Consider the following 23275-nt stretch of genomic DNA (forward strand, 5'->3'; position numbering starts at 1 on the left):
TGGGGCGTGAGATTGGTCAGAGGATGATTTCACTTCTTTCTTCTGTGTCCCTCCCCTTTCCTTCGGGCGACCCCAGGCTTCTGTTATGATTTCAAACGAATGAATAGAAGAGAGAGAGAAGCTTGAAGGACGGAGGTGGCACTCGGTAATACCAATGTTTTACATACCCGGTTGTTTGTACGAGGAGCACAATTGTATGCGCTCTCAACTGCGAGTGCTGGCAATAATCCGCCTCCCTTCCAATCGGTGACAGAATACAGCAAGCCCATTGAGTCTTATGAAACAATTGCGAGAAGCTCAGGAGCTTCATCCTTCGGAGTTGCGAGCCTCGAGTGCTGTTGAGCTAAAGGGAACTTGCCACTTTGGTGGACCCGAACACACACGATCGTAGTAACTATTTCTGGCGCCATCAAAGTCTTTTTCAGCCCCCCAAATAATAACTCACACTATCTTTCTTCGTGCCTAATCTCTGCCATCCTATGCTTGAAGTCATAATGCTCTGGCGACATATAGTTCTTCATCGTTGCAAATTGGCCCTTGTTGAAGTGACGAGTATTGTATTGTACTGTCCTGTCCTGTACCGAACAATATCATATCCGGCAGTTCCAACTTTTTGGGAACTCGAGAAGAGAATCAAATCTTCAATATTCAACGCGATTCCTTCTGCAAGGCTCATAACTGGAGGAGTAGAGTCTTTCTTGCATTGGGTCTAAAACTACTTGACCTACAGCTGTCCACTTATGTTGCCGAAAGACTCAGCAGTGAGAGACTGTTCAGGATAACCTTGTGCAGGATTCGCGACTTCTCACAACTGAGGTACTTCGTCATCATGCTCTGGAGCACATTCCACCTGCGCTCCCCATCTATTCCTCGGGCTCAGCTCACGCCATTTCCGACCCATCATACGTCTTGTCACCGAACAACAATTCGAAAAGTCAACCTTCCAACACAACTATGCTCTAGGAGCGGCCCCTTTTCCGAGATTATTGTATGTATGGCCTCCTGCACGGTGCATGATCACAAACACTCTGTTGTGTACCACTACCGCAACTGTCTCCTTTCTTCAAACTAACAATTCTTTTGGGGAACATCAACAACTCAACAAAAAAAACGCTAGATCTGATGTCATTTGTCTCAGGTCGCTGTTCGCTCAGTTTAGTGGCACATATCTCCATCCTCCTATCAACCCTTCGATGCACCACATCAATGTCGGTCGAATCCAACACAGCCGCCGGCTATATATGCATCATTGTGTCGGGGTGCGGAGTGGGGTTTCTAAATACCGAAGATAAGAGGCCAGGAAACAAAGAACAGGATCCCCAAGAATGTCTGGCGGCCTGGCTCTTGCTCACATCATACCTCCCTGCACTCGCTGATACTCTGGTGGGACCCCCCGTATCTATATCCAAGAGCGTTTTTTGTGCGAAAAAAGCCAGCCCACTACTAACTTTCTTGCTCATGTGCTTGATTACTTGCTGGATGGATGCTGAGGTAAGGAGTCTTTTCCTGGGGCAGTGTGATGACTGTCACAGGTGGCACGGCCAAGTCATCACTACTCTATTGGGATCGTACACAGATATACTACTCTTGATCTTCGCTCAGAGATTACCATGCATGCATGTCACCTTGTCAATGGATGCTTGAAAGACCTTGTCAGACATAGAATTAAGACCCGGCCCAATCTCACCGCCGTGTCGTCTGAGCCAAGAGTATGAGGGCTATCTCTACTTTAGTTTAAAGGTCAAATGGTATGATAACACAAGGAAAATTCATATGCCTCAGGTTGGTTTAGTTTACATTAACAGAATGAGACGACGCAGAGTCCCAACCCAATTTCCAGTGGCCCCCGGCTTTGTGGACCTTGCTTTTTTTATCAATATAAAAACTTTAGTGGGCGGCGGGAGCCTCCTCTTCTTCTTCAAACCAGCTCTCCTCAACGGGGGCAGCTTCGCCACCCACGGCCTGGCCCTCAACCTCAACTTCCTGAGTCTCATAGGAGCTCAATTCATTAGCGAGGTTAGCTTCCTCGGGGGACTTGGGCGCAGCGGGAGTACTGAATTTTTGGACGTGAGCCTCGGCGTCGCCGGGCTTGATGGGTGTAGGCTTGTAGGCGCGGAGCTCACGGAGATAGAGTTCCTGAACGGGGTCCGCTGTAGGATATTAGATGGGTGGACTGATGAGAACTCCCCCGGCTGCGCCGAATACACGCATTGCAATTCATAGACTGCTGAGGTGGATTGGGAGATTACGTACCCCGGCGAATTGACGAGGTCAGGAAGGTGCGGCGGGCGACAGAAGGGACCTGTTGCCGAGGAACGCGGGAGAAGAGAGAGCGCTGTGAAAGGGGTTATTCAAGATGAACGAGTTGAAGAAAACGGAATAGACTGATTGAGATGAACTCACCGACGCCCTGAGAGACTGAGACATCATCGTGGAGGGATAAGAGATGAGAGGGCTCGAGGGTAGAATCTGCGAGGACAGGAACGGTTTCATCCTCAAAAGGTTGAAGATGGAAGTCAAGGTTGGACGTTGTTCGGGGGTCTTCGGCTTGGCGGATGACTCAGCGCTGACTGCGGCTCTGCCCCCCAAGTGTCTCCCAACTTCATTTTTGCCTCTCCTTTCTCTCTCCTGTTCTCTTCCTCGACCCCCTCCTTCAGACACGAGCCCGCTGTTTCACACGGCCTCTCTTGTCTTGAAACTTGACCATCGACATTGCTTCGCTGCCCTCGTTCTCACCCGACCTTACTCGCAGCAGCTTGTCAGATTCTGTGACCCTTTTCCGTGAGATATCGCCTCGCTCACGGAGACCTTGACTGGTTCATCGCGGTCGGAGAAGTCTGGTTTCAAGGCCTCAAAGGTCTTGGGGATTGTCGCAGGAGATACTTCCTTGTCTGCTTTCCCTTGTGAACGTGCTTTCCTCTGGTTTTTCGAGCCTGTGTCCATCCCGGAAAGGTAAAGCATCACTTGAAAGAGCCTGATAACCTACCCCATTTCATCCCTTTGAGTGTCAGGGGAAGGCCAGATTCTTTGAGTGGCAATATGATTCCCGTGCCACGGTCTTTGTTGCTAGAACTTGTACTTGGGCTCGTTCCAAGACATCCTACCAAATTCATTGTCGTCGCATCGCTTGGGGCTATGGGCTGACATGATTATGAAGGAACAGTGACGCAGAGAGGTGACTTGAAAGCCAAGTCTTCGATATTTGCGCTGCTGCTCCGATTTCATTCCTTCGCACTGTCGAGATCGAGGCTGATCCCGATTTTCTATTGACGAACTCCAGCGCCAATCTGTACCCGCCACTGTTCATTCGTTTGTGTCCGGAAAAATACCCCTTCAGGTTGAGATTCAACTCCGGGAAAGCAAATTCACAGAAGCACCCACGCTATCAGCGCGACCAAGAAAATGGCTGCTGTCTCCACTTCTGCCAGGGGCCAGGATAACGCGCCGTGGAGGAAGAACCTATCGGCTCACGTCATTTGTCCGGAATGTAAGGAGGTGCCTCCAAATCTGGAATTCCCTGGCTCCCATGAAACCGTGTGCGGTTCCTGCGGCCTAGTGCTTGCAGATAGAGAGATTGATATGCACTCAGAATGGCGGACGTTCTCGAACGACGACCAGAATAATGACGATCCGTCCCGTGTTGGTGATGCTATGAATCCCCTGCTGAATGGCGATCAGTTGGAGACCCAAATCGCCAGCGGTGGTTCTGGTCGAGTCCGCGATCTATACCGCGCCCAGAATAAGCAGTCTAGTGAAAAGGCAAACAAGTCCCTTCTCGCCGCATACAAGGAGATTGGTGCACTATGTGATGGGTTCGGCATCCAGAAGAATGTGGCGGATACTGCGAAATATCTTTTCAAGATTGTCGACGACGCAAAAGCATTCAAGGGCAAGTCTCAGGATGTAATCATTGCCGGCTGTATCTTCATCGCCTGCCGGCAATGTAAAGTCCCACGTACCTTCACCGAAATCTTTGCCGTCACCAAGGTCACAAGGAAGGAGATTGGGCGTATCTACAAGGCGCTGGAGAAATTTTTCACTGCACAGAACCTTGAGCGTGTCAATGCAGTTGTCTCAAGCGGAGGTGTTCCAGATCCCAACGACACCTACACGGCGACAACCTCCACTAAGCCCAGCGATCTCTGCAACCGTTTCTGCAACCTGCTCGATCTACCATACCAAGTCACGAGCGTATCGGTGGCGCTCTCTGACCGCGTCACCACCGAGGGAAACCTGGCTGGTCGCTCTCCTCTTTCAATTGTTGCAGCATGTATCTATATGGCCTCGTATCTCATGGGCCATCCCAAATCCGCAAAAGAAATCTCCCAAGTCGCTCACGTCAGCGACGGAACAATCCGCGGTGCCTACAAGCAACTCTACGGCGACAGAGAACGCCTAGTTGATCAAGACTGGATCAAAGATGGGAAGGGTGACCCGAAAAACTTACCACCCAGTTAGACTGTTGATTTTTTCTCCCTTTTCCCAAGGCTCCTCCGGTTTAATGCTTATTAGCCAATCTTTTAGTTAGAACCCGCGATCTACTGAGCCATTCTTATGAGATACCCAAACCCAAAAACAAGAATTCAAGACGCCCGAGTCGCAGCTCTTGCTCGATTTGCTTTTCTACCCTTCTCGGTTATCTTCATCCTCATTCCTAGTTTGCGGTTGGTACTACGTGATTCTCGCGAGGCCAGATGGAGATATCTTGCATGCTACTGATATTCAACATGGAATACGAAATAAATTTGTAACGTTGCAGTATCAGCATTATTACATCCTTCTAGGAGGAGTAAGTTATGTCGTGTGAGTAGAGTAGCATCCTTCATTCGCAAGCTCTCAAGATAAACAGGGGTTCATTCGTTCCCTCAGCTTACGATTGCCCTACGACTTCGGCGCGGAGCCTAGGCGGGGAGTCGGTTTTTGCTTTCAGTCCTATGTCTAACCCTTGCTAGGACTGGTGGTACTTGAGAGAAGCGATTTATAGTTTTATTATCAGAGAGGTACAGTTGTCGAAACTCATGGTCATATGTTGTGTGGTATGCTTGAGAGTTCTAAAGAGAACGGGGACGTATATGCCGGCCGAAGAGCCGAGCCATGGCAAATAGATCCATCATAAATCATCGAATCAATGACAACCGCACTTGACAGAGCATGGGTTGGCTCGCTGATGTGGTGCTCCTAGGCTGGTCTGGCTGGGGGTCACGGTCATTTAGTCATTGGCGTCAGACAGTAGGGGAAAGACAAAAAGCACAACAGATGATAAATGCATGGGGAAAGTATTCAATGGACGGAGGAGCGTCTAAGTGGACGTTTGAACCTCATCATCGTCAGAGGCTCTTTTGTCGTCGGCGGTGGCGGCCGGGGACTCAACAACGTTATCGACCTCTTCCGATACAGCAGTTGGGGAATCGGCAGGTTCGGCAGGCTCAGCAAGCGAGTCGGTATTCGAAGCGTCAGGCGATCCCTCCTTGGCGGACTCCGTCTTTGTCTCCTCAGTATTCGGTTCCGGGCTTCTGGGCTCGGGAATTTCCTCCTTTGCAGGCTGTCTCTGTGGGTCAACAGAGTCTCCAGATATATTCCGAGCCAAAGGAGACGCCATCGTTTTGTTCCAACCCGAGGGCTCTGGCGCGGTTGTGCTGACTTGACTACCGTTATTTCCATCGCCCACGACCAGATTTCCGTCCTCGCGGACCTGCCAGACATTCCATGTCTCGGTAATCTTGATCTCAGGGATCGTAGGGAGCCTGGCGCTCGGGCTATCAACAGCAGGCTTTCTCCGCGCAGGTCCACGAGCCCGCCCTTTGCGAGCGTCACTTAACGGTCCCTTTTCTGCCGGTTGTTCCGTCTTCTCTTGCGACTTGGGAGGTGCCTGCGGGCCGAGCTGCAAACGCGAGTTCAGGTCAGAAAGGAAGCCGGCCTTCAAAGAGGCAATTTTGCCCCCAGTTGGGCGAGCCGGAACAACAGGCTTGTGCTTGATTGATGCATCTTGAGATTCCTCGCCACTTGCTCGAGCGATGCGGTTAGCGGGCCGTGCAGGTATCTGAGGCTTTGGTCTGTCGGGAATGACTGGTGGCTGTCGCTTCTCAATGGGTGAAGTTGGTTTAGTGGATGCATCAACTTGAGGAGGCTGGCGCTTCTCAGGCCGACGGGGAAGGGATGGTTTTGATGGTACATCTGGGCTTGTGGCTTGCTTTCCGCCGGACGGCTCTATCGTCGTTACTAAAGTCTGGCTTTCTGGCGCATCTTCCCAAATATCACGACTAGGAAATCTCTGCTTCGCCACTCCAGGACGAGAGGGTACTTTCTCACTCGTTTCCTCCGAATTCAAAATGCGTTGCGCAATCTGGTGACTGTCGACGGCAGAGGTCTGACTTTTGCGCGTCGTCTCCCGTTCCGGAGTCTCAAAACGGTCTTCCTTCGGGATATCAGGTGTGGAAACGGTTGCATGAAGCTGAAGACTGTTCGGCGAATCTTCCCAGATATCCTCGCTAGGGAAACGGTGTTTGAGGTTGTCTGGGCGCTGTTTGAAGCGTTCCGACGTGGAAATAGGCCTATTTTCCTTGGAGTCATCCTCCGGGAACAACGGCTCGTATTCTTCAACATCTTCGAGGGGTGCGTGAATATCGTGCTCTTCTCTCGAATTAAACCTGGCGAGAGCTGGTGCACTACCAGGACGACTAGCTCTACTGTTCGAACGACTCCCGTTGACGCTCGGGGTTCGACTTCGACCTTCATAATCCGGGCCGAACGTAGGGGAGACAGCGGCGTGTTGATAAGCAGATTCGGGGCGCACTTCATCAGCAGCTAAGATCGGCTCATCTTCTTCCTCTTCACCATTAGCTCTATGGGTGATTTCATCAGGGTCCGGAGTCTGGGCAAACCCGTCCGGGTGGTGGAGGTGATGGTAAGGCTCGTCAACGTGGATCACGGCAGGTTTGTCCATTCCTTGCTCTTGAGCATCTGTGGCCGGAATATTTGTATTACGAAGCGGCGATTCGACAGCAGGATGTGAGTCGTGTTTCGATTCTAGAGGTGGGGAAGCAAGGCGATTGCTATACTCATCCGAAGCGATGTAACCGACCTCCTCCTCTGGTGTTCCTGTAACAGCGGGTGATGTTCCTTGACTTCTATCAGCAAGTCCCTATAAAGTTTCCTTGAGTATAAGTGAGAGGAGACTCACCAAGTCCCGAGCCAGTGACAGCTGAACCGCGAACTATCTTGTTCAAATCGTCGCTACTGAGGGCCCAATCAGGTCGAGGGGTACCAACACCGGAGCCGTAATGGCCTTGTTCCTCCTTGACATATTCATCTGGGTGCTTTTCATACCAAGCTTTTTCGAACTTGTCATTAGCAGGTACGCCATGGCCGTGGAGGCCGTAGCTTCCGGGTGGCAGTGAGGTTTCCCGGCCACTGCGAGTTCGGTGATGACCGCGACCAGACCGCTGACCCGGCTGGTCCAAATAGGGACTGGGGGACGGAGCTTGTACGTCACCCGCATTAGCTAACATTGGAACTCTCTGGCCGATCTCGGGGATGCCATGTTCATCATCGTGTATGGAGCGTGGGCGGTCAAAGGATGTGGTCGAGGATGCTGCCCGCGAACCCTGAGCCGAGTAGACGGAACGAGGGGGTTGCTCAGGAAATTCATCTTGCAAAGGAGAGCCTACCGTGCCAAAGCCTGCAGCTGCAGCTTGGCTGGAATCCGTGCGAGTTACTGCCTGCACCTTGGCCTTGGCGCTGGAGGTAGGAAGCGAGGGTCGCGGTGCATGGAGCTTAAGATCGCTAGCTACGTTGCGGGTCTCTGCTGGGGTTGGGTGATGGTTGTCGGGAGCACTCCCGACGTCCAAGTCCTGGTACTCGATGCCTTCTTCGCCAAGCGATGGTATCGTCACACTGGGTGGTCGAGGCGGCGGGTCATTGGAGACAGTATGAGACAGGGCCGAGCCGCTGGGGGGCTCATTCAATGGGGAGGGTGCATAGTTGGAGCTAAGAGGAGACACGGATCGCTCAATGCGGCGGGTAGGGCGAGGAGGAATCTTCGGCATGTCTGTTGTAGCAGCGTTTTCAAGAGGTGACCTCGACGGCCGAGGTGGTATTATAGGGCCCGTTTGTGTCGTCATGATGGATCAATGTATGTAAAAACAATCAAGCGGAACTGAGTACTGGTTTGGACGCTGGTTAGTCTCTGACTAGGTGGAGAGAAGCTTTGCGAGGGGTGCAAGATGAGGTACAAGTAATGAAATACAGCAACAACAGTATCGTAGACCTTGATAGCAATTATACGCCAGCAGATAATGTAACTTGACCAACCCTTGAAGCCAAGTGAACATCGCCGGGAAAGGCGCAGGGAAGAAAGGGGGATGAGGGAGGGCTCATGCAGAGAGGCAGGCCGCCGAAGCTGAGCTCCTGATAAGATAAAGGAAGCCAACGGCATCCTCAATCCCACGGCTCAAACACTGAGGATGGCAGTGGCATTTCAATGACTTGACGGGTCTAAAAGATAGGGATATCATATGGGTAACCAATGGCAAGATCCAACACTCACAAATGAGGTAATGATAACAGGTCGAAGGCTGTGGTAGAGAGCGAGTCGAGCGGGGCAAGACGAGAGCTCAGCGAGCTGACTGATAGATTTGAGGAGATATGTGTTCAATTGGCAGGCAAACAGGAAGATTTGGATTGAAGAAAAGACAAAGAACAGCTTGAGGCGAGTAGGAGGAGGAGGAGGAGGAGTAGCAGCAGCAGATGATGTATGACTTGAGTGCCTGCCCAGGTTCGACTTCTCCAGCAGAAATAATACTGTATTACAGCCCGTAAGAAAAACCGGTGGCTATCAAACCACATTCTACTAACCACTGGCACTTTCTTCGTGCCACGGCCCACTTCCCCATTCGCGTGACTTGCTCTGACTGGCAACTTGAAGGCCCTCCCTCCTCCATGGTCTGGAAACTACGGTGACCAGACGCCGGCTGTGAGCCAACAGGAGGCCGTTCGTTGCAATTACAGCATTCTGCTACGCCCCAGCCAGCCGGGTACTCCTGCCAACTCGTACAACTCGGCTTCCAAAACGGGCTTTTCTAGAGGAGTATTGAGGCCTGTCTGATCCCGTGACTGATGAGCAATTCCCGTACCGACCTACAACTACAAGGAACGCACTCATCGTCCGGGGAGAGTTGAAACCCTCTGTCTGCATATACACTAATAAAATAAGACTTTCTCATCCATTTTTAAAGGCCTGTGTCAAGGCGAAACCACAGGTGTGGTCAGACATATCAAACTGATGCATTGGGGGGACCGTAATTTTCTTTTTTTTTTTGGAGAATTTTTGGACTGAGGGATTTTCTCGGCCAGCATGCACCCACCCATGGATCCAACTTCAGCTTTGTCCAACCTGAATTTCCTCAAGGCCCTCAAGGAGGATGACTCGGAAGTACTCTGAAGAAAAGGTACGAACCTTGGCAAGAGACCACTGTTGTATTGAAAACCCCTTTTACTCGGATGGGATCAAATTTTCTCGTCCCTGTCTCATAAAGAGAGAACAACAACAGTTCATCTGGCAAGGTCTCAGGATTATCTTCAAACTCGTCCCCCGCTGCGTTGGTTTGATCTGCCAGGCTCAACCAACCCTATTTTCAGTAATTCCTGATTCGCCCAACAATACAGACCTCGTCCTCGTCAACAGCATGAAACCCCGGCGGATCTCATTGCTTCCTCACTTCAAGTTTCTCCTTGTCTGTCATATCACAAGTTGAAAATTATGCTGCTCATGCGCAGCGCGCACATGGTTGAGCTTTCAGGTCTGGATCAATTCAGGACCCTGCCAAGTGGGGTAAAACTAGGGGCCCAATCATATCCTTTCTTACAGCCTGAGAAGAGTCTTCTTCATTGGCTTCTTAGGTTTCTGTATCAGCGCCTCTCAAAGTTGGCTGCAAGTTGGCAGGGCCGGCTGCACTGTGAAAATCGTGTACTGCGTCGAGGAGATGAACGTCTCACGGCTTGTCAGTACCGTTACAGTATTTGACTGGCCGCATCTGCTGCTTCCTCCAAGGAAGCGGTGAGGCTGCCCAGGTGTATCGACCATCACCAACGAACTCAGCTTCAATTCTCAATGTGAGAAAGGGAACGAGGCTTCGGGAGCTTTCAATCATTCCGCGTTCGTCCTCGCCGCGGAGGGCTTACTGCGAGTCTTCCTTGCAATTGGTCAACATGAGCTTTCGCGTGTCGGCAAGCCGGAGCTCCCAAGGCACCAATGCTCAGAATTACCTCAGTCCCGTGTGGAATCTAGATTCAACTCCAGAGGACACCAGTAATGCACAGGTACAGAAGAACCGATTCTCATGAAAGCACGCAATCAAGCCGGTTGATTGGTCTATCAAGTTTTGTTTTCCACCCCCTTCCAGCGGCGGGAAATCGCCATCTCTAATCAAGCATATTTACAACTCCATCCAGATCTATCCAGGAAACAATGCCTTGAAATTCTGGAGGAAGAGCGGAAGCATTCCTCCGGAATCAGTTCGAGTTGGTTTCCTCAAGGCCGGATATTACCGCCCTATCACGCTCTTGTTAGCAGAGATTCAACGAAACATCATGGGCCCTGGGTGTTCTCGACTGCTCATACTCAGCGAGCTCAATGGAGAGGCATTAATCAGCGGCCGCGGATCTCAAATGGATCCGGATAAGGCTTGCTGTCTGCCTCAGGGGTCTGCGGCCGCATGTTTGATATTGATGGACCGCTAAAATCATTCAAGTCGTTGGCCGCACCTGTTGAGGTTGACGGCTATATTCGTGCGTCTTGCAAACGATCCCCCGGTCCCTCTGCCACACGTGCAGGGACGCAAGGTCGCCAAACAGAGTTCCTTGTTCCACAGTCGTTCTCTTTCAGCCTTGAAGGATATGCTAGGTGGGAGGTTGTAATTTACATACAAGTCAAGGAGAGAGCGGGCTAAATTTGAAGCAAGTCCTCCTGGTCCTCCATGGCTGAGTGATTTCGAACTGAGGTATTTTCAAAAGGCCAATCTCATTCCAGAAACACAGCGAGTCGTGCCCGAGACTGCCGCCTTCGCCCAGGCACTGAGCAGTGATCTTCAAATCGTGCGGGGTAACCCGAGGGCGTTTTCTGGGGAATGACGTAGGGTTCGCCAGCACTCCAGAAAATCGTCGGGGAATCGAGAAGCGGTTCAAAAACGAAGATGAAAGGGGCCGAGAAATGTCAAGGTCATTCGATGTTGGTAAGAGTGCTTGTGTATACAGTGGGTATTGACACTGCGCTGAAGAACATGCGAAATCCTGTGAAATCGCCTGTGGACCTTGTATGCGCGAGAAATACGAGGCTCCTTCGAGGAGGACTACGAGGAGTCTACTCCTGTTAGCAGGAGCACCCCGGCAACAGTCCTTGCTCCGGTCAGGACTATGGCAATGATAGGAACTACAAGCAGTACAATTAGCAGTAGCATCCTTGACCATGTAGTGGAGTCGAAGTATCGACTCACTTGCAGCTTCTCCAGACTCACGAGGGATAAGAAGCTGAAGAATGCGAACCGCCTTGTTGAAATTCATGATCATATTGCTATTCTTCTCCAATGTTCAGTTGGATTTTGCGGACATTATTGCAACTCTACTTGAAGAAGTGAGAGATAAGAAGAGCTCACAACCTGCATATTAGTTGCATCATACATGCAAAATTACCTCGCATCAGTTATAATGCACATACATTGCTAGGAAGTGCTTCTGCCAGGTGTCGTGAACCAAGAACTTGAAGGTCTTTTCGCCGTCTCTCCACGAGGCAGGAACGCCAGTCTGCAACGTTATTGTGGTAGTCTTTGGCACAACACTCATACCAGTATGCCTGTCAACTCCATTGGTTTTGTAGGGTCCAAGTAATCCATCACCAGGATGTCCGTAATTAGAGTATACACTATAACAGGCAAAAGCACTGAATCAGGTTCCAGCCAGGATGATCACCATGATCATCACCAAAGTCATGTATGAACAAAACCAGAAATAATAATTCAAGGCTCGCCCGTCCGATAAATGATAATTCGAAATGCTTGAACCCAGGTCCAGTCTCAGACAAGACGTGGTTTCTCAAACCAGCAGGGGATACTAGTACACAAGCCTGAACAACGATGTCGAGAATAGCAGCGTCACATCATAATCATAGCGCACCGGACGCAGGTATAATCCCTCATCAGTACGTCCGTTCCCTTTCGTTTGCCATTCCGTGTCCCATCACCATTTCGACGTGCAGACGACAAGCCGTATCGTAGATGCGTATATTTTGTCGAACGAACAAGCCCAAAAAAGATGTAGTGTGCATAATTCGATAATGTCGCATTAAACAATCATTTGCGCGATGCCTTGCCCGCCCAGAGTCTTGCTACCAACAAAATCCTGGTTCTTGAGGCCGGCGAGCGCGTAGAAAATGCCGGCGATGAGGAGCAGGACAGCCGCGGCCAGCAAGCTGGAGGCATCCTTGAGCAAACTAAGCCACTGGACAATGCTCATAACGGTATACACAGCAGCGCGCATATAATTCGTTGTGAAACGTCGAATAAAGTTGTCAAATTTCTCGGAGGTAGGGCAGATTCGAAGGAGGAAAGGTACTTCAACGAACACGAGGATGCAGCCGGAAACACTAAGCCGATAAGCCAGGGTGCATACCAAGAAAGGAGATTTTCGACTCACATGCACAATATGCTGAATATGATGAGAACCGCGTTGAATGAGAAAATGTTGGCAATGCCGACAGCAAGACACAGGATAATGCAAAGCACGCCCGTCCTAGCCAGAAACGTCAGCAACCCGTCTTGGTTAAGATGTGGCACCTCGGTCCAGAGTTTTGAATATGGTACAACTCATGCAAGCCGCTCAGAAGCGACCACCCATCCGGGCGAAGGTTGAGACGGTACAAACAATGCCAAGAGTCTCCGTTCAGAGATTCCAGGCAGCCATTACAGACAGGCCAAGGGCGTTTTGGAGATGCGCAACATGGCGATGGAAGAAACAGATAACTTATCAGAAATTGAAGCACAAACCATTGTCCGTAGATACCTGAGAGGGGGATCATTAGCCTCTGCCTGCTGACAGTCAACAAAAGCAAGGTGGAAGCTCATACTAAAGTTTCTCGAGCGGAACTCTTCACCAAGAGACATGATGAAAATTTTGGATACAGCAATGTTATCGCAGGCGATAGGGATTAGGTATTCAGCGAACAGAACGGTATCGAAGCGTAGGCGTAGATTGATGAGGAGGAAGCCAAGTTGGTGAGAAAGTCAAGAGCGGCCTGTAGATACTGCAATGGCACCAAAACAAAACTGGGGCCAACTTGCAAATTCTCGCTGATCACCTCACCGCCCGCCGGCAGAATCCCTGATTTGGATGACCTTGTGGTAAACGAGAAAGTTAACTCCATCTGGATATCGTTTCCAAGAATACGGCCGGTGACAGCCTCTAGTATGGATCCAGGGTCGAAACACGGTCGCAACATCTCCAGATGTAAGCGGTTTCTTGTTCTCGCTGCCTCACTAATGAGGCACATGAAATGGCACTGATTGTTCCAGCTTCAAGACCGCGTAGTTCAACTAAAGGCCCTTTAGACCAACCAGACGAGTAAGAGACGTTATTCACAGTCTAGCCGATAGGATGCTGATGGTAATATAGCTCTCTCAGCACTGAGAACTCGAACAATTCCTCCACACTCCCGACCCAAAATGCAGCCGATTATGGGGCATATACGGGTACTTCTTTCAGAACATTAGATCCCTTGGCCCCAGAAGAGCTATCATCAGGTTTTGAGAAAGACCTTTCGTTTCTCCTCCGGTATGACAACTACCATTCCCTCTCACAAGTCGATATTCCACATGCTTTGCGGTCGGAGTTCGCATCGCCTAAAGCTGATGAAACATTGGCTTCGTCACTTTGCACCCTTGAGAGACTTCTGGCCGAAGGACATTTTCTCCTCGCCGCCTATTTATGTGGCGCTATTCTGACGTCTTCGTTTCTATCCCCAACCGATGTTCAGCAGGTTTTTGGGTTGTTCTACACGCGGTTGGCATGCCTGGAACTTTCTGGTAATACAATCATCGCAGCCCAAGAGTCCAAGGCTTTAGAGGATCTAAGCTCGGCATTCTATTATGTGAGCCCCGCTCCGAAGGCAGCCGGTGCGGATAACAGCCACCCAAACTACCCTCGACATATCGCGCCGTGGCCACTCCGGATTCTAGCCATCAGACTACAAAGTATTGGATTTGGTGACTCGCGTCGGGGTATTGGAGGCTTGTATGAAATCGGATTGGAAGCTCGAAGGGAGATAATGCGTCCAGACTTGGATCCCGCTGAGCGGGAAATCTGGAGACAAAGACTGTCTGATCTTGGGATACGTACGGTGAATGCCTTGATTGAGATGGGGGATCTCGGTGCGGCCAAGAGATCGCTGGAAGGCTTGAAGAAAACGGAGCCAGTCAACAGAACCATCAAATTAAGAACCATACTCCTCCTCCTCTCTCTTGGCGATGTCAATGCCGCGAGGCAACTGTGTGGAGACTTCGGAGACACCCGAGATGCACTATTCAAGCCCCTACTCAGCATGGTAGAGGGTCGCTACAATGACGCAGTCCTCGAATGGCGAACTCTTTTAACCATCAAAGACAGGGAAATTGAGGACGCCACCGTTTCCCAAAACTTGGCTGTGTGTTTGCTATACACCGGGCAGCTAAATGAGGTTGGTTCCCTGTCTTGATGCGCCGCGCCGCGCAAAAGCTAACGGCAAGCCCTTTAGGCACGCAATGTTTTGGAATCGCTGATCTACACCCATCACTCGTTCTCGAGCCTCGTGTTCAATTTGGCAACAGTCTACGAACTTTGTTCCGACAAATCCATGCAGTTGAAAACAGGACTTGTTGAAGCTATTGCTAAACAACCAGTCACGGGACATACAAACCTTGATCGTTTTAATGCAGATTTCAAGCTGTAGCAATGCCATGAATCATGGAATGATGCAGACAAGCTCGCAAAAAAGTTGTGATCGATGGATGTGAACTGCTGGCATGCATTCTATGGAGATACCTAATGTCCGCACCCGAAACACCACGAACACCTTATACCGAACGCCATAACCCAATGCAAGGAACGCTTTGGAAGTATCGTGTTGGAATGCATAATATCGTCACTGGGTATCGTCATGTGTTTTCTCGAATGGGCCTGAGACCTCCCTCAGGTTTCGGCTTTGGCCTCGGCTTTCGGATTATGATCCTGTCACCTTCCCTCTGCCACCCCAGCTTTTCTGCTTCCACCAGCTTTTCCCACGTCCAAGTCTGGTCTCCGGTGCAGCCCTCAACGACCCAATCGATGTCGACTCCGAGGTAAGCCTTCCCAACTGCTTTAAGAGCATGTCGTCGAACCCGACCTCCTGCCCAGTCCATTACCGCCCGCATGATGGAATCCACCTCTTTTCTAACTCGCCAAAACACGATCCAATTGCCGTGCGCTATGGCCCATAAAACCTGATCAACTTCTTGCGAGTGGAAATTATACTGCCTCCGAGCCCGTGCACGCAGCTCGAATGCAGAAAACAGGTCCTCTTGTCGGCAAGCGTAATCAAGGATGAGATACGAGATATGATCTTTCAATTCGGAGTCCGGGAGCGGATTGGAGGGAGTATGGAGGTGATCGAGAAGGTAACGGAGGGAGGGAAAGTAAGACGGCGGGTGTTGAGCTTGGATGGAAACTTTGATGGAAAATACATGGACGCGCTGAGAGAAAGCGAGGGGGGTAGTTGAGGCTGTTGCCAAGACAGCTTCGCGAAGCTTACGAAGGGAGAGAAGCAGCGTGGACAACTCTGTGGCAGCTGAGGGACCAGGTGACGCTCCTGGTTTGGCGGACTCTGGAACGGAGGCTGGGGGGTTTTTGGTCGCATCGCTGGAGGCACTCTTGGGAAGGGATAGCCAGGCGGCGTCTAGGTCCTTTGAATGACGAGCACAGAACTCAATGTACCTGGTCACGATTCTATCGTAGTAGTCCTGCTGAGCTTTATGGTCCAGAAGCCTGAAGATGGTGTTAGCCGAAGCCTGAAGCATGGGTGGGGAAAGGAACGCGAGCTGTACTTGCGGTCGCCCTTGGAGACAAACCCCACAGCCTCAAGGGAGTCTGCGACTGGTTTCAAACGACTTCCAGACCATTTCCCGGTAGATGTCCCGCCAGTCATGGCTGCAGTGCAATCTGGCGCCTCGACGAAGGGCTGAGGGGAAGAAGCAAGGCCATCGCATCATCTCAGGTTTATCTTGTTTGGTCTGTTTGCCTTGTTTGTCTTGCTTTCCCAACGGAAGCCGACTTCTCAAGGCCCCAACAACAGCTTCTGTTCAACAACATTTTACCATCATAAATATTATAATTAAAGTACATCTGCGCATAGATTTAGAGTGCATTTTTCTATTTATTTGATTATCCCTCTGATATTGGTTAGATTCTCACATTCTGGGTCCTCATTGCTTCTTCGAAATGCCACCCCATCAGCGTCGTCCCACCCAAGTCCATCAGAAGGATTCGGGAAGCTGTCAGACAATTTCGGTTGCCACTGCGGTGCTGGAGGACCCCCCACGGGCTATCAGGTCGCTTCTTCACTGGGACGATTTGCCCTCCTGGCAGCGAGATAACCAACATATCCATACGGGATATCGACCGGCGTCAAACTCGTTCCTCGTCTCGTTCCGGTCTCTCGCATATATTCACAATGAGACCGTCAATATCTATACACACCTCCTACCGTCACTATTGGTTGTCCCCGCTGCCGCCCAACTCTATCGATCCGTCGCTCCGCGCTATGAGACCGCCACCCACGACGATATTCTCGCCTTTGGCTGCTTTTTCGGTGGGGCCGGCTTTTGCCTGGGGATGTCGGCGTTCTACCATACCATCTCGAACCATTCCCCGGTTGTGGCACGCATTGGGAACACGTTTGACTACATTGGTATCGTAGGACTGATTGTGGGTAGTTTTGTGCCCAGCGTCTACTATGGCTTCTACTGTGTTCCTGAGATGCAGAGGTTGTATTGGTCCATGATATGCACGATTGGACTTGGCTGCATCGTAGTTTCGATCTTCCCTCAGTTCCGAACCCCTCGGTGGCGCCCATTCCGTGCATCTCTGTTTGTCGGCATGGGCCTCTCAGCGGTATTTCCCGTCATCCATGGTTTGCAGCTCTATGGGCGTGAACAGATGATGCGCCAGATAGGCCTCGGCTGGCTTCTGCTTCAGGGATTTCTGTACGTTCTGGGTGCCGGGATATATGCTGCCCGGATCCCGGAACGGCTGCAACCAGGAAGGTTCGATCTTTGGGGAAGTTCGCATCAGATCTTTCATGTGCTTGTTGTCTGCGCAGCCGTAGCACATCTGACAGGACTTTTGGCTGCTTTTGATTACAGACATAGCGAAACTGCGCCCAGCTGTCCCCTAGAGCTTATTATGTGATTCGTCACGAAAGATCTTTTTGATCACACGGAGCAGAAAAAGAAAGTTTTCCCTGGATAACGTGTTACTTTGGGCCTGAGGTTGCGATTATCCAATCTGAGGCAAGATATACATGTCGGACCGTCACGAGATGGCGCTGACACTCATCCATACGAGAATTGTCCAACCAAAGAAAGGTTCTTCGTGCTGACCAGGACAAGTTGTGCGACTGCGAGTAGGCTTGAGTTTGCCCTAAACGAGGCCGGCAACGAAGGAAACCCCAGTCCACAGGCGAGAACCGGAGGAAAGATGCCGGCAAAAACAGTACATTGCTGCGGCCTGTGAGCTCCACCATTTCCCCTGCGGTGTCGCAACTCGAATGAGGGAGCTACTGCGACCTGCTACATTTTTTTTGCAGCTCGCATGGTGTGCTGGCTTGCCCGCCGAGTACGTCTCCACTGTGCTCTTCCTTATTGGACACTCGCCCCCGAGAAAATGTCTTTCCTCTAGGCCGAGAACACTAGATTGTCGTTGACGTTCTGATCTCACGACACCCGTGCATGGTTTTGTACATGGCGTTGCACTTAAGCTTATCCCTCGACCTCGCCGTACCGAGTCTTGCAACGCCTTTTGTCACCTACCAGACACAGTAGATGGCACTGAGTGATTGGGCGCTGCGTCTTTGAATTTTGAGCGGCTGGTGTCAGTTCAACCGATTCCTGCAGATGAAGGCCCTAGACCGCAGTTGGCTGGCTGCCATGCCTCGTGGGTCAGATGAAGTTTCCGGGGTTTCACAACGGCTGACTTCACCTGCGCTCGAGTCGTCAACCAAGTATGAATTGAATTCTGCATTATGTATATATAATCGGAATGCGCTGGACAGTACATGGCCGACAGGCCCAACAATTGTGCTTATTCTCCCTCCATTGCTCACCTATATTTGGTTTACCCTTGCATTTCATCGCTTCCCAAAGCCGGCCTTGCGTGCGATGGTCAGTGATTCAGATGTAGTCCCCAGTCACGGGGAAACGCCGAAGCTGAGGACCGCTTGTGAGAACTGCAGGCAATCAAAGGTGAAGTGCAACGTGTCCGGGAAGGACACTTGCATTCGCTGCCTTCGCCATGGGCTCTCATGCCGTTATAGGGTTGCCAATAGGTCCGGCAAACCTAAGGGGAGCAAGAATCGATCGACATTGCGGAAGCTGGGGCAACTCCAGGAAAGCAAGACTGCTTTCATCCCAGACAATCGTCTTGTAAAGGAAAGCATCGAAACTGTACCGAGCTTGAGACCATCGCGGGAAGGCGAGCCCAGTAAGGTAATTGGCCTCATTCACCTTGGTATTATTTTGTCTAACCCACATAGACTTTACAGCCTGAACACAAGTTACCTGCAAGCCTCATGGGCGAGGTCCCAGATGCATCTATGTTCTTGGCCAACTGCGGAGAATATCCTTCGATGTATAGAGACTCTATCGTAGACAGCGCTTGCACGCAGGGTTCAATGTCACCGACGTTCCTTCATAAGGAGTTCATCACGAAAGGATTAACCAGCTTCCCTCTTTCCGTGCACATCCCGAGGGTCCTGCGGCCAACATGTAACTGCTCAGAGAGCCTGGTCCTTTACCACGACCACCTCCGCCAGATGTTAAGCGACCCAGGACAAGTCCGCTTCGATCAGATGCTCCAGGGGGTGCAGGCGGCCCTCACGGTGTGCCGGGGCCTTCTACAGTGCCCGAACGGGCATCAGGACGGCCACAAAAACACCCACGGAACGAGTTTAATTCTTTGCATGCCTACCCTGGAGCTATCCCTACGGATCTTGAACCTCTGGACCTCATACGAGCTCCTCTTGCAGTCTGGGGAGATGATGCGCCACGAGACCGTAGGGTACGGCGAGTACGAGATGGGACCAGACGAGACGCGCCGAGTCCGCCGCTTTCTCATCCGAGGACGGCTTCTTCTCTGCAAGGAAACGTTCGGCTTATTCAAAGGTGCGTCAGGCAACGGTCGTGCAGATGGACGAGGCGGGTGCTGGCTGCAGCAGAACCCCGAGGGGTTCGAAGCACGGATAGACACATTCCTCCAAGCCATGTCGGAAGCAGACTGTATTTGCAACCTCTCGCGAGCCTAGCCTAATTTAATCTAATCACCTCGTCACATAACCTTCAGTAAGAATGGCAAAACTGGTTCTTGTTCGGCGAAAGAAAGGGGGAAGCCGTGCGGACGGCTCTCGGCTGCGACAGCACCAACGGGCCTCGGCAAATCCCCCTCGCAGCAATACTTCGTAAGATGTTATATGAACCCACAGTCTCTCTCCAACCTCTGCCCGTATTCTTTCTCCACTCTCGTGAACCTGGCGCACTGAGAGGAAAGATGGCCTCCCGCCTCTCCCAGCTCAACGCCCACCTCAACTTCCCCCGCGGCCTGCTCGCGGGGCAAGTCGCGATCATCACCGGCGCAGGCCAAGGCATCGGCGCCGAAGCCGCCCGCCTCTTCGCAAACGAAGGCGCCAAGGTCGTCGTTGCCGATATTGACGGCGGTACTATCCCCGGACATACTCTCTTCTTTTGTTGAAGAAATCCACCGCGCTAACGGCATGTAGAGAAGGCAAATGGCGTCGCCAACTCCATCAACGCCGCCGAGCCAAACCGCGCGATCGCAGTGGTCGGAGATATTCTCAACGACAAGTATATCCAGGAACTGGTCGACAAGGCTGCTACGTTTGGGAACGGCAAGATCCATATTATTGTGAATAATGCCGGGTTTACGTGGGATGGAGTTATCCACAAGGTATGAATGATTCTTTCCACCGGCCCCCCTTGCGTTGTTCCTTCCTTCTCCGAGGTCCTCTGTGCTCCCGGATTTGGTCATCGAGGATTGTGCCAGATAAGGAAGGAGGGAAGCCCTGGAGGTGAGGTCGGGCCTGCCAAATGTGTAGGTACTAACATGAACGGCCATGGGTAACTAGATCTCCGACAAGCAATGGGACACCATGATTGCGGTCCACAACACGGCGCCCTTCAAGCTCATCCGTGCCGCCGCGAAATACTTTCGCGTCAAGGATGGGGAGCCTCGCGTGGTCATCAACATCAGCTCCACCAGTGGTATCCATGGGAATGCGTATGTCCTCCCCCCTTCCCCCCGGCCCCTTGGCCGGCTCAATAAAAAGCGGAATTCTAACAGCGAAGAAACAGTGGACAAGCAAACTACGCCCTCGCCAAAGCCGGCGTCGTCGGCCTCACCCGCACAATCGCCAAAGAATGGGGCCCGCAATTCGGTGTCCGGAGTAACACGATCGCCTTCGGATTCGTGCAGACCAGGCTTACGGCTGCGAAGGAGAAGGGTGCCTTCATCACCACGCCCGACGGGACGAAGGTTGCCCTGGGCATTCCGGGACAGCAGCTCGGCGCGAAGAAGGGTGGCGAGGCTGCCACGTACCCTGACATTCCTCTTGGACGGCCGGCGAGCCCCGAGGAGGCGGCCAGGAGCGTGTTGGCTGTTGCGAGTCCGCTGTTTAGTTATGTTAACGGCGAGACAATTCGGGTTACGGGTGGGCGGAACATGTAAACTCTCAGGGGATAAGGGTAGGTTCAATGCTATACTACATTGTTATTACGCATGGATATATACAAACAGGAGGGTTAGCGTATCTAAAGGCCTCTCCCCCGTTCCCACAAGTCTCTCAAGGCCTTCTCTTTAGCACCGTCAGTTGGAGGAACGTCAGAATTCATGTAGAAGCGCGAGTGAGATCAAAGGCCTGTATTCTCATGAAACCGGGGCGCCGTTCTTGTAATATCAGAGACGGCGCACAGCTGATGTATGATCACATTATTCACACCAAAGCCAGACTATTTATCAACAAAACGTCATGCGTCGCCCTCGGCCAGGGCAATCTCCGGGTATATCCTAAAAAGGGTGACCAGCAGCCACTCAACTCCATGACAAATCCAGCTGAACATGAGATGGCAAAACCCAAGTGTATGCGATGCTTCATCTTCCGGGGTATTTTCTCGGCGACCACGATAAAACTCCGATAAACACCATACAAATATTCAACCAACATCCATAATAAACCTCCCCCAAAAAAGAAGCACAAAAAAAGTAGCATATTACAACAAAATCCACGTTGTTGGCCCAGGTCGCTCCCAACGGATCCGAAGCGGGTTGAGAATATATACCGAGGATCCTACTCGGAACGCCCGGGTAGCAACTATCCGTTTGGTAGTCCAGAGCGGTCCATAAATGGCGGGCCAGGAACCGTTAATCGTATGTCCAGGCAAGAAAATAGAAATCCAGAATTGTGATCCGGGAAATAATACAATGTAGGGGAATGGTGAGATTAGATCGAACAGAACGTAAAGAGGCGTTTGATGAGTATGTGTCGACGTAAATCATGATCCGTCAGTGACGTTTTAACAGACGCGTATCGGGTAGGCGTATGGTTGCTGGCAAATCACTAGGGGTCCTGTAATAGTAGGTCTAGGCATGGATAGTTTCAGTTTCTCACCGCATGTGACAGAGTCTGCTGGCGGGATATCATCCTTGCAGTCTGCTTCGGGTTCCAGTCCCAAGGAAGGCATGCTTTCCATATCTGGGAAGCCTTCGGTGTAGGAGGAAGCGTCTGACACAGCGGAGAAAGAGTCGGAATATTGGGATGAATCTGATGAGCACGTGGAAGACTGCGTATTCAAATCCTCAATGACAGGTGCAGAAACCTGGGAGGGTTGGATGTAGTTGACGAGTGGCCCAGTTGTGGATCCCCACGGGGTCGTGGGGTTTAGGGTAAACCGAGGACAGTCCAGAATGAGTTGACGGAGCTCAGGAATGGTAACCCTCTTGGAGGGGTCGACCTCGAAGATGCGGCTGAGGATACAGACCATCTCATCCGACAGCGGTAGGATAGATTTGAGGAAAAAGGGGTCCTTCAGATAGGCGCGGAACGTGGAATCCTCGACGGAGGCACGTTTCCAAGGGTTGCGGCCACAAGTCAGATTGACGAGGACAACACCCAGGCTCCAAATGTCATTTGGCGCCGACTGATAGTACGACATTGGGCGTGGATTCTGCTGCTGGCACTCTGCAGCGAAAGGTGTTAGCCCTGGTGGTAGAGAACTAGGAGAAACGTTACCTGGAGACATGTAGAATGTAGAACCACAGCCAAAATCAGAGGTCAGATAGTCTGTAGTAGCAAGGCCAAAGTCGGCCAGCTTGACGGTCAATCCCTGGTCGGTGACCAGAATGTTTTCCGGTTTGAGATCGCGGTGGTAGATTCCAAGGGAGTGGCAGTAGTGGACTGCATCCAAGATCTGGAGAAAAACCCGTTTGGCGAGAGGATCATTCCCAACGAAGTGGCCTTTGTCGGTGATACTGGAGAACAAGTCTCCTTCGGGGCAGAATTCAATGACCACGTAAGTGCAATCGACAGAGTCCATGATACTAACGAGCGAAACCACGTTGGGATGTTGATTGGCCATATGATGCAACTTGATCTCGCGCTGTTGAAACTTCAGCTGGCGGGGATCCAGCCCAGCTTTGTTGAGAGCTTTGACAGCATACAAGACATCGGTATGGATGTCAACAGCTGTGTAGACGACACCATAAGCACCAACTCCGAGGACGCTGGTGAGCTCCAGCCGGTTGGCAAGGAGTAATCCTAGACGGTCTTCCGGGCCATAGCAGCGGGAGAGCGGAGGGGAAGGAGGAGGGGTAGGAGGCATATGAGGGTACATGAAGGGAAGAGAAGGGGCCAGCATGATATTTACACAAGCCGGCAGGCGAGCAATCCTGAATCCTATCTCCGGTATCCGATGGAAGAGGACGATCCTGGGACTCT

General features: G+C 51.4%; 11 protein-coding genes across 11 annotated transcripts; 6 read left to right on the forward strand and 5 right to left on the reverse strand.

The window, feature by feature from the left end:
* Positions 1-440: 440 nt before the first annotated feature.
* BJX67DRAFT_350270 (uncharacterized protein) lies at positions 441-1751 on the forward strand. The gene is made up of 2 exons (XM_071028812.1): positions 441-988; positions 1085-1751. Exon 2 carries the CDS (start codon positions 1123-1125, stop codon positions 1642-1644), a length of 522 nt encoding a protein of 173 aa, XP_070887249.1. The 5' UTR covers positions 441-988; positions 1085-1122; the 3' UTR covers positions 1645-1751.
* BJX67DRAFT_350274 (ATP synthase subunit H) lies at positions 1752-2495 on the reverse strand (the record flags this gene model as incomplete). The annotated part of the gene is made up of 3 exons (XM_071028813.1): positions 1752-2150; positions 2254-2335; positions 2404-2495. Coding segments are annotated over 3 exons (437 nt in total), but the record flags the coding sequence as incomplete, so codon positions are not given.
* A 452-nt stretch (positions 2496-2947) lies between these two features.
* On the forward strand, positions 2948-4879 carry BJX67DRAFT_52002 (transcription factor SUA7). Its single transcript, XM_071035111.1, has 2 exons — positions 2948-2952; positions 3164-4879. The coding sequence occupies exon 2, from the start codon at positions 3403-3405 to the stop codon at positions 4456-4458; it is 1056 nt and encodes a 351-aa protein (XP_070887251.1). The 5' UTR covers positions 2948-2952; positions 3164-3402; the 3' UTR covers positions 4459-4879.
* A 420-nt stretch (positions 4880-5299) lies between these two features.
* BJX67DRAFT_380086 (Aim21 family protein) lies at positions 5300-8120 on the reverse strand (the record flags this gene model as incomplete). Its single annotated transcript, XM_071032716.1, has 2 exons — positions 5300-7119; positions 7181-8120. 2 exons carry the CDS (start codon positions 8118-8120, stop codon positions 5300-5302), a joined length of 2760 nt encoding a protein of 919 aa, XP_070887252.1.
* A 4213-nt stretch (positions 8121-12333) lies between these two features.
* BJX67DRAFT_380087 (Tvp18 family protein) lies at positions 12334-13151 on the reverse strand (the record flags this gene model as incomplete). The annotated part of the gene is made up of 4 exons (XM_071032717.1): positions 12334-12634; positions 12685-12780; positions 13035-13050; positions 13115-13151. The coding sequence occupies 4 exons, from the start codon at positions 13149-13151 to the stop codon at positions 12334-12336; spliced, it is 450 nt and encodes a 149-aa protein (XP_070887253.1).
* A 276-nt stretch (positions 13152-13427) lies between these two features.
* On the forward strand, positions 13428-15074 carry BJX67DRAFT_52200 (uncharacterized protein). Its single transcript, XM_071035115.1, has 3 exons — positions 13428-13608; positions 13660-14719; positions 14777-15074. Exons 1-3 carry the CDS (start codon positions 13541-13543, stop codon positions 14969-14971), a joined length of 1323 nt encoding a protein of 440 aa, XP_070887254.1. The 5' UTR covers positions 13428-13540; the 3' UTR covers positions 14972-15074.
* On the reverse strand, positions 14957-16347 carry BJX67DRAFT_52145 (uncharacterized protein). Its single transcript, XM_071035113.1, has 2 exons — positions 16101-16347; positions 14957-16041 (listed from the first exon to the last, which is right to left on the reverse strand). Exons 1-2 carry the CDS (start codon positions 16199-16201, stop codon positions 15177-15179), a joined length of 966 nt encoding a protein of 321 aa, XP_070887255.1. The 5' UTR covers positions 16202-16347; the 3' UTR covers positions 14957-15176.
* Positions 16236-17815, forward strand: BJX67DRAFT_52152 (hemolysin III family protein). Its single transcript, XM_071035114.1, has one exon. It carries the CDS (start codon positions 16495-16497, stop codon positions 17461-17463), a length of 969 nt encoding a protein of 322 aa, XP_070887256.1. The 5' UTR covers positions 16236-16494; the 3' UTR covers positions 17464-17815.
* Positions 17816-17982: 167 nt separating this feature from the next.
* BJX67DRAFT_52139 (Zn(II)2Cys6 transcription factor domain-containing protein) lies at positions 17983-19663 on the forward strand. Its single transcript, XM_071035112.1, has 2 exons — positions 17983-18758; positions 18806-19663. Exons 1-2 carry the CDS (start codon positions 18168-18170, stop codon positions 19571-19573), a joined length of 1359 nt encoding a protein of 452 aa, XP_070887257.1. The 5' UTR covers positions 17983-18167; the 3' UTR covers positions 19574-19663.
* A 152-nt stretch (positions 19664-19815) lies between these two features.
* On the forward strand, positions 19816-21009 carry BJX67DRAFT_380091 (SDR family NAD(P)-dependent oxidoreductase; the record flags this gene model as incomplete). The annotated part of the gene is made up of 4 exons (XM_071032718.1): positions 19816-19981; positions 20045-20232; positions 20411-20562; positions 20637-21009. 4 exons carry the CDS (start codon positions 19816-19818, stop codon positions 21007-21009), a joined length of 879 nt encoding a protein of 292 aa, XP_070887258.1.
* A 199-nt stretch (positions 21010-21208) lies between these two features.
* BJX67DRAFT_387393 (serine/threonine-protein kinase) lies at positions 21209-23195 on the reverse strand (the record flags this gene model as incomplete). The annotated part of the gene is made up of 2 exons (XM_071034211.1): positions 21209-22519; positions 22571-23195. 2 exons carry the CDS (start codon positions 23193-23195, stop codon positions 21855-21857), a joined length of 1290 nt encoding a protein of 429 aa, XP_070887259.1. The 3' UTR covers positions 21209-21854.
* Positions 23196-23275: the final 80 nt, after the last annotated feature.

Source organism: Aspergillus lucknowensis (assembly GCF_044049455.1).
Source record: "Aspergillus lucknowensis strain CBS 449.75 chromosome Unknown BJX67scaffold_14, whole genome shotgun sequence".
NCBI lineage: Eukaryota > Fungi > Ascomycota > Eurotiomycetes > Eurotiales > Aspergillaceae > Aspergillus > Aspergillus lucknowensis.

Bases quoted from the DNA above. Each gene is read 5' to 3' on its own strand.
- BJX67DRAFT_350270 (XM_071028812.1), top strand. From the start codon at position 1,123: ATGTCATTTGTCTCAGGTCGCTGTTCGCTCAGTTTAGTGGCACATATC.
- BJX67DRAFT_52002 (XM_071035111.1), top strand. From the start codon at position 3,403: ATGGCTGCTGTCTCCACTTCTGCCAGGGGCCAGGATAACGCGCCGTGG.
- BJX67DRAFT_52200 (XM_071035115.1), top strand. From the start codon at position 13,541: ATGGCACTGATTGTTCCAGCTTCAAGACCGCGTAGTTCAACTAAAGGC. The intron at 13,609-13,659 runs GTAAGAGACGTT...ATGGTAATATAG, and splicing joins CCTTTAGACCAACCAGACGA to CTCTCTCAGCACTGAGAACT. The intron at 14,720-14,776 runs GTTGGTTCCCTG...CAAGCCCTTTAG, and splicing joins ACACCGGGCAGCTAAATGAG to GCACGCAATGTTTTGGAATC.
- BJX67DRAFT_52145 (XM_071035113.1), bottom strand. From the start codon at position 16,201: ATGACTGGCGGGACATCTACCGGGAAATGGTCTGGAAGTCGTTTGAAA. The intron at 16,042-16,100 runs GTACAGCTCGCG...CACCATCTTCAG, and splicing joins GTCTCCAAGGGCGACCGCAA to GCTTCTGGACCATAAAGCTC.
- BJX67DRAFT_52152 (XM_071035114.1), top strand. From the start codon at position 16,495: ATGCCACCCCATCAGCGTCGTCCCACCCAAGTCCATCAGAAGGATTCG.
- BJX67DRAFT_52139 (XM_071035112.1), top strand. From the start codon at position 18,168: ATGAAGGCCCTAGACCGCAGTTGGCTGGCTGCCATGCCTCGTGGGTCA. The intron at 18,759-18,805 runs GTAATTGGCCTC...TAACCCACATAG, and splicing joins GGGAAGGCGAGCCCAGTAAG to ACTTTACAGCCTGAACACAA.